The 13,635-nt window shown below is 42.7% G+C and overlaps 1 protein-coding gene across 1 annotated transcript in view; it reads right to left on the minus strand.

Moving 5' to 3' along the window:
- Positions 1-7,733, minus strand: part of NPAS2 (neuronal PAS domain protein 2) — a 213,407-nt gene extending 205,674 nt beyond the window's left edge. Inside the window, exon 1 of the mRNA XM_084609776.1 lies at positions 6,860-7,733. Coding sequence (XP_084465902.1) covers positions 6,860-7,143 — 284 coding nt within the window. The 5' untranslated portion in view covers positions 7,144-7,733. The remainder of the gene's footprint in view (positions 1-6,859) is intronic.
- Between the last annotated feature and the right edge of the window lie 5,902 nt (positions 7,734-13,635).

Consider the following 13,635-nt stretch of genomic DNA (forward strand, 5'->3'; position numbering starts at 1 on the left):
GCTAGGGTGGATTGTATTTTGTTTTCCCCCAACTGCTTATACAACAACACTCTAACATGCAAAAGTATGAGAGTCTGCTGTTTTATTTTATAATATCAGGATGGATAAAAATCAATTATTTTAAAATATTGGGTTTTTTTAATCAGATATTTTTATTTAAATTAAATATAGGGTTTTTAAAATAAATCTATTTAAACTTAAATTTGAAATTGACAATTTATGTTAAAGTCTTAACTATTAAAATAATGTAAATTAAAAACAATAAATATTGAGCAGTACCTCTGTCAAGTTTTAAATACTGCAGAATCAAACCACTGAACTGGTTGAAGTCACTGACTAAGCTCCTATAACCAGAATTGGTTGGCATTCTAAACTAGCTTTTGACAGTGGTAGCCTTTTCTGCAGGAATAGGGAGAATATTTTTTTCATTTCAGTTTATTCAGCTAGTTCAGTTTAATGCCTAGTTCATTTAAAGTTAAGAAACAAAGTGGGAGTTGAAAAAAGCAGGAGAGCTTGTTTTTCTCCTCCAGTGTATGAAGAAAAACTAGGTGTGATGGGATGAGATCTACTGGTTTTAAAATCTTGAAGGAGATGGTGACCAGAAGCAAATCAGGTCAATTCATTAACTACAGATATTTCCTTTGTGTAATAAATGAGTTTTGAATGTAGAATATGTTTTGATAAACTTTTTTTCTTATGTACCCAGCATATTTAAGTTTGATTTAAAAAAATTAATACTGTGTTTTTGTGCATTTTTGATTGAATTTGAATTTCCATTCACATAGACTTGACACAAATCACAAGTAAAAAATTAGTCATATTCTGGTAAATAAGAAATGCATATTTCACTATTTTCTAACATACTAAAAAAATCTAAAAGTTAAGAATCTGAATAAACGTTAGTTAAGCTATATAATTGCTTCATTAAATGTTTATAGATGTAGTATATCCTCCTGGTTAGCAAAAAGAAGCACCAAATTTAGAATAAAGGATATAGTTAGTTACAATGCAACCTGTTTTAATTAACCAGTGAGAATCAACCTTTCTTTAGGAAAATAAAAAGCACAAATACAACACATGATTAAAATTGATCACTTAAATCAAGGTTTCCTGTTTGTTGATTTAAATCATGATTAAAATTGGTGATTTAAATCTTTTTGATTTCAATCAATCCATCCAATAGAATATAGTCGTGTGTGTGTGTACGCGCGCATTTGCTTCTTTGAAAAACTGCCAACTTTGGTGTCTGTGCCAGAAAACAGAGTGGTGGTAATGCCTGATTAAAAATAGTGAGAGACTGTTTATTTAAAAAATCAGGATGAATTCATCTAAAAGCTAGCAAATATCATCAGAATGACTTTAATTTTAAAAATTACTATTTTGCCATCAAGAAGCTGGCAACAATATAAAGTCTTTAGATAAAAAAGGTAAATTTTGTTCATTATGATAAAAATAGTCTAGTATTTAAAAATATACTTGGTCGCCACATAGGCTACAGTGCATGGGCCCTGCCTAAACAGATTGCTGCAGGAGATGTGCATCTTTGGAGCCACATTGGCTCACATGTTTTGGGACTTATATAATAACAACTTCTCAAAAATTATTTCCCAGAACTACATTTGGGATATAACCCTTCATCTCAGAAACTCTCCAACTCAAGGAAAGCTTGGTTCTCTAGAACAGTGCTTGTAGCCCAATGACTCATATTGCTCAGATGGAAGAGCAGACTGCTTCTGGGGATAAAAGCTTGGCACAGCGACTTGGCTGACCTGGCAGCTAAAAAGCAGGTAACATTTCAAAGAGGGACCTCACACAAATTTGAAAAGATTTGGTATAACTTTTTAGAAATCTTTGATTAATTCCTAGTGTATAGAAACCAAGCGGTCACTCTCTGTTCCCTTCCTGCCCCCTTCCTTCCTTTCCTTTCCCCCAACGAAGTCAACTGGGCTCCAGGCAAGCCCAGCAGTCCACAGTGAATCACAGAGCAGGACCAGAGCCTTATATTATGAATAAATATTGTGACATACAAGATAATAACACGATACCAGCAAGACTAATACCTCTAAAAGAAAAATAGTACTAGTGGCACCTTAGAGACTAACCAATTTATTTGAGCATAAGCTTTCGTGAGCTACAGCTCACTTCATCGAATGCATTCAGTGGAAAATACAGTGAGGAGATTTATATACACACAGAACATGAAAAAATGGGTATTATCATACACACTGTAAGGAGAGCGATCGCCCAAGATGAGCTACCACCAGCAGGAGAGTGGGGGGGGCGGGGAGGGGAGGGGAGAGGGAGAAAACCTCCTGCAGTGACAATCAAGGTGGGCCACCCCCAGCAGCCAACAGGAACGTCCGAAGAGCAGTGGGGGGCGTTCATGGGGTTGGAATTGATTTGCAAACTGAATACAATTAACTTGGGCTTGAGTGGAGACTGGGAGTGGATGTGTCATTGCACGGGGTGAAACTGTTTCCCCATGTTTGTTTCCCCAGTTTTATTTTTTAAAACTTAATTAAGCTGTCTCATAACAAATCTGTTAAAAGGGTACTGTCAGCTTGAATTGACTTCCACAGAACTACTTGTGTGAGAGAACTTATTCACAAAAATAAGTATATGAAGGATCTAACCCTAATTTTATAATAAACAATTTTTTATAAAACCTAGGGCCAACAGGAAAACATAACTGAAATACAGAAACTGCTATGTTTACACAAATAAATATTCCTTTGCAGAATCTGAAACTCAAACATTGCAGCACTAGAAACCTGAAAGTGAAACTAACTATAAACAAATGTAAAACCAAAAATTCAATAAAATTCTACATTGTCCAGGATGAGATGAGAGAAATACAGAAAGTAAACACAGAAAATACATAGTGACAAATACATTGGATTTTAAAAATTCTTTTACTTTTAATAATTACAGTAATAATATGGGTAATTGGTATGTAGGCTGAAAATTATATGTTTAAACAAATATTTATTTAACTGACAGTAGCCTCTTCAAATCTTTACACTCATCATATAAAACCCTACATGAAAAGAATATTAAGGTTACCAAGTCAAGCGCTCAAAAGTTAGGAAATACCACAATTAAGGCTGCCCACGTAACCTTAATTTAGCCCCTTTGTGATATATCCTTTAATTACATCACCACATACTATTTTTCCATAAGATTTTGCAAGTTTAATGTTCTTTTAATGTACTTTTATGTAATTTCCTAAGATTTTTAAAAACAAAGAATTGAAAAAAACAAAAATTCCATCATGAAGCACAGTGAGCCCCACATGGGTCATCAGCAGGGTTGGGACCACAGCAAAGTTCTCTACCACTAGAGTTAACAGAGTAACTGGTAGCAATAGAAGGTTATCATCTTCTATGCAGCCCTGCCAGTAGAAAAGGATGAAGACATACACTTTGCCAGTAGCTTTCACAACAGATTGCTATCAAAGAAATGTTACGACTCCAGAATAATGGGTTTAATTCCAGGTTCTGGAGGGGAATGTGCTCTAATCATTACAGATCCTTCTGTACCTGTCCTCTCCAGCTTCTGCCCGTCTCTTTCCCGGCTGCTATCCACTCGGGTTCCTTCCCCTCCCCTGACTCCCAACCTTGCCTCTGTTCTGCTACTCCCAACCCATTTTCATTCCTGCCTTTCCCCATTCCCAGTTCTTGCCCTACTCCACCTCTTGTTCCCATTCTCCTCCCCATCTTCTGACCCCCTCAACTCCTGTCCTGTCCCACACTTCTGCTCCTGACCCCTGCATGCCCAAATCCTCCCTCCCTGCATCCCTTTCTCCTCTCCCCACTACTTATCACTCCTCTGCATTTGAGCATAGCTGTTTCCTCCATCTCTTCCCCTGCGCCAGCAGGGGAGCACTAACAGCACATAAGAGACAGCCTTCCTCCTCTCAGTTCTGGTGCTCAGCACCATTGCAGCCACTGGAAATGAGGAGGAGCAACCACAGGGAAGATGCCTGCTCAGCCCCTTGAGCCTTCAGCTCAGTCGCTCTGTGGAGATGGCACATACATAGAGTGGAGCTGTGAGGAGATGGAGCATGCTCAGCACAGAGTCTTCAGAAAATTTAGCAGCTGAACTCTAACAAGTCTCCACCGAGCATGTGCAAATTGAGGATTTTTAAAAGCTTATAACTTGGCCAAATTTGCATACATTTTCACAGAAGCAACAAAAGGTACATCCCTGCCACCGGGGTGACATCCCTGCCAAATTTCAATTCCCTGCTCAAAGTCATGGAGGCATTAGAGCTTCCCAAAGAAATGGTTGTACGATTTTTGGTTTTTTAACATGGACAAAATAATATATTTTTCCCTAATATCATTCTCAGAAGTGACTGGACTATTTTAGCTCAAAATTAAAAATAAATAAATAAAAAATCAGCCATAGGCAGACACCAACATGGAAAATTTCAGCCCAAAACATTTACTTTTCATAAAGTTAAGCAGTTGAAAACAGAGGTTTATAATGGCAAGTGTTGGGCAACCCTAACTATAGAGGTCACTCCTTGCACTACTTTTAATTAAGTTACAGAAAAACTTGTTGAAAATTTTACTGAAAAGAAGATGAAATCATAGCTCTGTATCTTAAAATACAAGAACAGACAAACAGTGTTAGTGTTAGGTTCATGAAATATATTATTGGCCCCAAACCCTCACACATGCAGGTTACTCATGGGTACTCACATGAGTAACAAACTGGACACCATTAAATTAGGCTTGAATAAGACTGGGAGTGGATGACAGGTTTCAGAGTAACAGCCGTGTTGGTCTGCATTCGCAAAAAGAAAAGGAGTACTTGTGGCACCTTAGAGACTAACCAATGAAGTGAGCTGTAGCTCACGAAAGCTTATGCTCAAATAAATTGGTTAGTCTCTAAGGTGCCACAAGTACTCCTTTTCTTTTTGGGAGTGGATGAGTCATTACACTAACTAAAAACTATTTCCCCATGCTAATTTTTCCCCTACTGTTACTCACACCTTCTTGTCAACTGTTTGAAAGGGGCCATCCTGATTATCAGTACAAGTTTTTTTTCTCCTGCTGATAATAGCCCACCTTAATTGATGAGTCTCATTAGAGTTGGTATGGCAACACCCATTTTTTCATGTTCTCTGTATATATCTCCCTACTGTATTTTCCACTGCATGCATCCGATGAAGTGGGTTTTAGCCCACGAACGTTTATGCCCTAATAAATTTGTTAGTCTCTAAGGTGCCACAAGTACTCCTTGTTCTTATTACTCCTAAATGCACTCTGGTTGTTTGGGCCCTTTGTTAGGCAGCCAATAGGTGTCAGAAACAGACACAGATCAATGGATGAGCTGATTACATCATGAAACTACAATCACTAATTATTTAATCTAACTAAACAAACATCACTATGGGATACAAATTAGCATTTCATACATGAGTGAAGGAGACAATTTTCCACTTCAAGGTACAGCCACAGTGGACACTTGTTGAATTTGTACACTTAAAGCTCAATTTATGCATGCCCACACTAAGGGGTTTTATAGTCTTTCTCAGATTTAGTACCATAAAAAGATTAAAGTTCCTCTGCTGGCTATAATATTTATAACAGCTAATTATTTCTAAATCACTGGAGTGAAAGGAAGATACCCTGTACGCAGTTAAGGAATATCAAGTTTTTGGATTAGCATCCTCACTAATTGCTAAGTTTCAGAGTAACAGCCCTGTTAGTCTGTATTCGCAAAAAGAAAAGGAGGACTTGTGGCACCTTAGAGACTAACCAATTTATTTGAGCATAAGCTTTCGTGAGCTACAGCTCACTTCATCGTAAATTGGTTAGTCTCTAAGGTGCCACAAGTACTCCTTTTCTTTTTACTAATTGCTAAATCACTCCACTGCCCTGACAGGAAAAGAGCATTACACAGCTCTTTAGGAAACAAATTCCATGTTGTTAGAAGTCTATTTAGCACCTTTTTTTCTGGTCTGCAAACTAAAAGAAAACTAGAAGAAAACTGACAAATGGTTTAAATTAAAAGAAGCTCTTGGCAAATGACAACCTTGTGGCCCACTCCAGGAACCCTTCCTCAGCCAAAACTCTCACTGACCTTAATGGGAGCTTTGCTTGAATAAGGACTGCAGGTTCAGTGCCCAGATCACTGTTCAGTCCTGTATGAATGCAGCCACAAAATAAGATGACAAATTGCAACCATATGATAATATTCGAGGCAATGGGACCATCAGTGCTTTCCCAACTCACTGTCCATGTTCAAGCCAAATACTCAAAAATTAAAACGAACACCGTTGTGTGTGTGTGTATGTGTGTGTGTTTTCTGAATGGACAGTAGCTGACAACCCAAGTTCTCGCTGCCACCTCCTACTGCCAGAGGTGATGTCCATTAAAATGCAAACCACCGGCTGTACAGCGTCCTGGCATGGGTGAGTAACCCAGAATACACAACCTCCGCCCGGCTAGCCAGGAAGGGAAGCTCGTGCCTGAGGCTGTGTACATGTGCCTCTGACGGAGGGCCACGGGCTCTCAAACCCCGCCGCACACAGTACGAAACCCTGGCTTGGGCGGCTTGGGGCAGAGCCCTGAGGGCTCAGTCTCCGCTCCCTTTTGGTCGGGCGGGGGCAACCGGCCATGCCCAGGCAGAGTGGAGCTGTGCGGGCGTCCACACGCGTGTGCCCGTGCGTCTGCCTGCCCCTAAGGGCGCGGAAAACGCGAGGAGTGTGAGCGGGGCTGACCCAGCGGTGTGTGTGTCAGAGTGCCCGCACACCCCCACCCGCACACACCCCCACGCTGAAGCCAGTTCCCCCGGCTCGCTGGCTGTCCCCGTTCCCCCCCGCGTGGAGCGGCGGGCTGCGCCTTACCTGGGGCGCTGGGCCGGCTGAGCCCAGCCGCTGCCGCTGCTGCTGTCCGCTGTGGCGACCTGAGCGCGGGAGCCGCGGCCGCTCTGACACTGGCTGCTGGGTCTGTGGTGCCTCCCGGTGCCGGTGCCGCTGCGGCTGCGGCGGCGGCGGCTCCACGCGCGCAGGGGGCCAGGCTCCGGAGCCGGCAAACTCGTCCTCGCACACGACAAGCCCGGGGGTCTGGCCGCCGCCGCCTTCCTGCTGCTGCTGCTGCTGCCGCCGCCGCTGCCCCCGCTGTATCTCATGGTGCAAGGGGACGCCGCATGCCGAGCTCCCGCTTGCCCGCCGCACCGCACAGAGACACGCGGCAGCGCGGGCTCTACCGGAACCGCCAACCAGCCGGCACCCCGGGCTGCTGCGGGGCGAGGAGGAGGAAGTCGCGGGGCAGGGGGGCTGCTGGCTGGGGCCAGTCCTGGGGCATTAAGTTAGATGTACCGCGGGGAGAGGCAGGGAGGCTGCAATCCCGGGACTTCTCCTTAAAGTTGGTGCCCCGGGGGCGAGGAGGGAGCATCCTCCCAGCAAATCCTGCAGCGACCCCCACCCCCGCTCAGCAGAGCTTTTGGGGCGCAGCCCTGCCTGCGCCCGGTGATCATCGGGGTGTTAGCGCCTGGTTGCCGAATTAGCTGGAGGGGGAGGCGGCGGCGGCTGCTTCTATAATCGGACTCTCTTGCAAGGAAAACGTAGCTGGGCTGTAAAATTGGTCTGGGCTGAAAAGGGACCCGGTGATCGCTTCCCGTCTCCCCCCTTTTGAAGAGCGGGTGGTTTTGCTTTTGGGAGGAAAAGGGTGGGGAAGAGAAAGCTGCAGAGAGAAGGAGAGGAGCGCTCCCTCCCCTGCCTCCCCTCTGCACAAGTGCAGGAAATGTTCCACTGACCTACATATTTTTCCAAACATACGTGACCTTTTTTCTCTCTCCCTCCCACCCCCTTTCTGTGGGAGGAGACAGGCGAGGATCCAAGAAAAGGAGACGCTGTAGCGAGAGAAAGCACAGAAGAAGAAAAAACAGGGAGGGTTTCTCCACAATGCCGAGAGCAAATATCAACTTGGCTGTATTTATACATATGCACAGCACAGTGAAGGACAGAGCATACAGCGGCAGTTGATCTTTGCTAATTCTGCGGTGTTCCTGATCCTAAGGAACGATCGCAGTTTAACCTGGCCAGAAAATGTAGAGTGTGGGTTTAAACTCTCTATCTATGCCTCTCTCCTGCTATAGTGCCCAGGTTAGAGAGGGTAGGATCGCTGTACCCTACAACCCTCTGCTATATGCACACTTTACAAACAATGATAATCTGAGCCTTTCATCTGATGATCCCTTTTATAAATATTAATTATTTAAACCTCATAACACCAAGGAGAGATGTAAATATCACTCCTCCCCTTTTATAATTGAGGAAGCTGAAGCACAAAGACTCAACTCCAAGACCATCCTTCTCACCCCTTATAGGAAGTGAGGACCCTCAGGTTTAGCCAACTAAAACCCAACAAGCTACTTATGGCAGAAGTGTTAAATACCATATTTTCACTAACAGCCCAGTCTTCAAAGGCACAATTCTTAAACTGAAGAGTAACCTCACAAACCTCTGATCCACAACTAGGAGAAATATTCCGATCCCATGAAAAGGCATAGCAGCACAAAACATTGTATCCTTGCCTCCTCCCTGTCTAAATCTTGATGGCTATCTCCCAATACATGAGATTAATTGACTATCCTATGACCTCAGGATAACAGGGCATGGTCCATAATGGGGACTATGGGCCCTGCCCCCATTTAAGTTAATAGGGGCTTTGCTATAGATTTCAGTGGGAACAGTATCAGGCCATAGAACTCCATTACCTAAAGCAAGGTTCTCAGCTATTACAGGCATAAACAGTAACTCCTTATTTGGTTATGCAACTCCACACCGTCAATTAGAGCAAAACCTTTACAGAGAGCTCTTTTTTGTAAAGTAGGTCATTCTCTTTATTTCCCACTTGTATTATTTTTGTCTAATACTCCTTCTGAAAAGTGGCCAGTGAGATATAAGGAAATGTGTTAGATCCTAGGAGAAGCTGTTTATTTTTAGGCTTGCTCCTGATTTGCTGCGCTTTCTGATGCTGAGTATGATATATTTGAAACGTTAGTTTGAATTGCCAAACTATGGAAAATTTTGCACTCTTTAGTCAGGCACTTTTGTACTCTCCCTTCTAGCACAGTTTTAACATGACTAATGTTAAAAGGGTGAAGCAGTGTATTTATAATCAGATTAAATACAAAACTTGAAAAAGCTCCTCCCTTCCTTTGGATGGAACCCAGCATTTTTCCCCCCTTTGGAAATTGCCAAACAATGGTTAAATGATCCTCTGGCAAACTAAAAGTGTGTGAGGGAATAAAGCATCACATGAGGAGTGGAGCAGAAGACATTTTTTGTTTCTGATGTATTTTCCCCTGTGTTGCACAATAAGGTATCGCATAAAGTCTGCAGGCCTTGTAAGGTCATGAAAAAAGAGATGTCCTATGATTGCATACCACATGATTTGGTATCCCAGTCCTTTTGCACAAATACCCAAATCCCTCCAGAACATGACCACGTATTTTCAAAATCTGTAGAACAGAATGCCTTGTGGAATATGCACCATTGAGCTGGGAAGGGCAATCTGCAAGACACAAGTGAATATACACAAAATTAGAATGCAGACATTAATTAACATTATCCTGCAGAAGGTGATAACTTTTAGTGCACAAATAAAAAAGTGAAGCTGGTTTACATTTGTTATTTAATTCATACATTACATCTCATATGTAACACTGGGGTGGCTAGTAAAATGCAGATTTGCCAAAAGTAGAGCAAGAATTTCTCTTGATGTATTCATTGACTGATACTTTAAATTGCATTGTGAAAACAATAACCATTAAAAAACTAATTAGAACTTGTATTGAGGTAATTATAAATTGTTATAGTTTAATTATGGAAAGTACCTTTCCTGCTTAGACTTGATACCACATATAAGAACTCCAGAAAATTGCTTTCCAGCCATGAGAGATGCATGACCCAAAGTAGCAATCCCATTTGTTCCAACTAGAAGTTGGCCCATAAGAGTCTTATTCATAGCCTTTAAGGCCAGACAGGACCATCATGATCTAGTCTGACCTCCTGCACAGTGCAGGCCACAGAACCTCAGCCACCCATTCCTGTGGTTGTCCTATAACCTCTGGCTGAGTAACTGAAGTTCTCACATCTTGATTTAAAGACTTTGAGTTCCAGAGAATCCACTATTTACTACCTAGTTCAAACCGGCAAGTGATCTCTGCAGAGGAAGAGGGAAAAAAAACCAACCCCAGGGTCTCTTTCAATGTGACCTGAGGGAAAATTCTTCCTGACCCCAAATATGGTGATCAATTAGACCCTGAGCATGTGGTCAAGAACCATCGGACACACACCTGGGAAAGAATTCTCTGTAGTAACTCAGAGCCCTCCCCATCTACTGACCTATGTCCAGCAGCTGGAGACATTTGCTCACAGCAGTCGCAGATGGGTCATATGCTAGTGTAGGCAACCTCATCATACCATCCCCCCCAAAAACTTACCAAGTTCAGTCTTCCTTGCCTTTATTAATGCTTATAATGCTGCATGTGGAATCTGATCATTTGAATTTCAGTCTTTAAAGGGCATTGGTAATATATTTTGGTTCATGTAATAATTTAAATATAAAACCTACATTTGGAATGGTCTTTGTGTGTGCACATTATACAGAGGGAAAAACAATCTCCAGTTGTTTAGGAAAAACTGTAAAGGACTGTAAAGGAAAAACAAAAATGGCGAAGGTTAAGTAAGGATCATTGGAAGTGGGAAACATGAACTAAGAGAATAGAAAACCAGCAGATGGAAGACCAAGTAAATGGAATTTGAAGATCTCCTCGAAGTTTTTGAGCAAGTGAAGGAAGATGGGTAAGGATTCATTTAATTAATACTGCAGATTGTGGTGGTGCAAATGATGGGACATCCTTTGGGCCCTTTGCTGCTCTACACTCCATGTCAAAAGGGGCAGCAAACAAGGACAAATACTTGGCAGCCATCACCTGGTACTTAACATGCTCTCCTAACTCCAAGTAGGAGGCAGTCCCTCACATGAACAATCCTTGTTTGGAACCACATGTGATTTCTGTTAGCTGGAGCAAGTGGTGGGCGGGTGAATGTGAGGAGTGTTGGGTTAGCTTCTGAGTCCCTATCTACTCAGGAGTATGTTGGGGTGGCTTCTGAGACCTTATCCACTCAGTTCCCAGCAACTCAGTTTAACTCCGAACTCATCACTGCGGTTTCTTTATTGCTATACCATCAAACTGTGCATGAGTTGATTAGGCTCAAGCACTGGGGGTGGTTACAGGGCATACCACACATCTAAATTTACACAGCAAACTTCTTCCTTTATATACTGTCAGGGTTCCCTCCCGATTCTGAACTCTGGGGTACAGATGTAGGGACCCACATGAAAGCCCCCCTAAGCTTATTTCTACCAGCTTACGTTAAAAACTTCCCCAAGGCACAAATCCTTTGTCCTTGGACGGTATGCTGCCACCACCAAGTGATTTAGACAAAGAATCACGGAAAGGACCACTTGGAGTTCCTATTCCCTCAAAATATCCCCCCAAGCCCTTACACCCCCTTTCCTAGGGAGGCTTGAGAATAATATCCTAACCAATTGGTTACAAAGTGAGCACAGATCAACCCCCCTGGGTCTTAGGATACTGAAAATCAATTAGGTTCTTAAAAGAAGAATTTTATTTTTAAAAAAGGTAAACGAATCACCTCTGTAAAATCAGGATGGAAGATAACTTTACAGGGTAACAAAAGATTCAAAAACACAGCAGAACTCCCTCTAGGCTTAGTTTCAAAGTTACAAAATACAGGAATAAACCTCACTCTAGCAAAGGGAAAATTCACAAGCTAAAACAAAAGATAATCTAACACGCCTTGCCTTATTTACTTACCCTTTTTGCAATATTGAGACTCATTTTAGGATGGTTTATGCTTCCCAAGAGAACACACAAACAAAGCCTCCCCCCAGATTTGAAAGTATCTTCTTTCCCCATTAGTCCTTTTGGTCAGGTGCTGACCAGGTTATTTGAGCTTCTCAACCCCTTACAGGTAAGGAGGAATTCTAGGATACCCTTAAATGTATAGTTATGACATACATTTACACATTAGATTGCATTTACTACACATTGCATCACACGTTTCGGGACTGGCTTGGTTACCTTGTAGGAACCAATCCTTATACAACATGCTCTGTCCCCACTCTGTCCATGTACAATTTATTTGTTACCTCATCTTTACGTTCCTTATTTATCTTATCCATTGTTATCTTGTCCATGGTAAATGGTTCCCTGAGTGTCCCCCCTTATCTTAGCTAGTACAGACATTCTGTGTCCAGCCTGCTGATCCATGTACCTCCCTAATCCTGTCTCCCAAGAAATGAGGCCTCACCCATGTCAAGTCAGGCCTACAAGGAGCAGCTCTAGGTGGTATGCTTCTCCAACAGACTTGTGATGTTTCTGGAAGAAATCTCTGTAGAAGTAAATGCTGCTCAGAGTTATCAACATTAACTTCCCATCTGTGGTTTATCACTGACTCAGAGGGGGAGGTAATGCACAATCATCAAAGGGAAGACTAATTGCAGCAGAGCCCATACTGCCAGGGGAGTAGTAGAGGGATGCCTGAAAGGACTGCAAAGGGATTCGTGGACGCTTGGAGCTAGGATGCCTAATGAATCTTCAGGCTGTGTCCAAATAGAAGGCCAAGTTCCCTGCCTTTCTGCCTGGCTGCTAATCCCTACAAGCAAAGGGACAATGAGTTGGGTTTTCTGCATCATCAACCTGGTGCATTTTTAAACAAAACTTTACCTCTTTCACAGGTTTTCGAAAGAAGGGAGTAAATTAGTCTTACATTCAAACCTTATTCACCATGGCAGGTTGTTTTTTCTCTTTTATGCCAGGTAGGTCAAGCACTAGACAGGGGAGCTAAGGGAGGTTTTCTTTTAAGCAGGTTTATGCAGGGAAAGAGGGAAGAAAGAAGGGAATGATTTGAAAAAGTTGCTGAATAGATTCAAGAAAGTGTGAAACAGTTGTTTTAATGTGAAAAAGTCTTGAAGTCTACCCCTGCTCTGGCATCTTGTGGCTGAGCATTTGCAGACTTCCCATAGAGCAAAACTGTGGGTCGGGAACAGGATTATAGGCCATGTCTACATGAGCGAGTTTACAGTGACACAGCTGTACCGATGCAGCTGCGCCGCTGTAAGACTGCTCGTGTAGCTGCTCTATGCTGGCAGGAGAGAGCTCTCCCCTCGACGTAATAAAACCACCTCCACGAGCAGCGGCAGCTATATCAGCAGGAGAAGCTCTCCTGCCGACAGTGCTGTGCACACCAGCGCTTCTGTCGTGTAACTTATGTCACTCAGGGGTGTGTTTTTTCACACCCCTGAGCCACATAAGTTTTACTGACAAAAGTGGCAGCGTAGACGTGGCCATAGTTTGTCACTGAAATAACTATGGGCTTTTTTCCAGTGGAACTCTATGTGTATCTTGGCCTATATAAGCAATGTTTTCTCACTCAAGTAGTTTGAACAAAATGGCAGGCATTCACACCAGGGGTTTTACCTTGACTAGGAAAAGTAATTGAGTTTAGGATGGGCGTAGCTAGCATGGGGTTAGCTAAACTTGGGTAGATGGAGAGTAACACCCTTAGCTTGAAGCTCACACTAC

The sequence above is a fragment of the Lepidochelys olivacea genome, assembly GCF_965140295.1.
Source record: "Lepidochelys olivacea isolate rLepOli2 genome assembly, chromosome: 1".
NCBI classification, from domain to species: domain Eukaryota; kingdom Metazoa; phylum Chordata; order Testudines; family Cheloniidae; genus Lepidochelys; species Lepidochelys olivacea.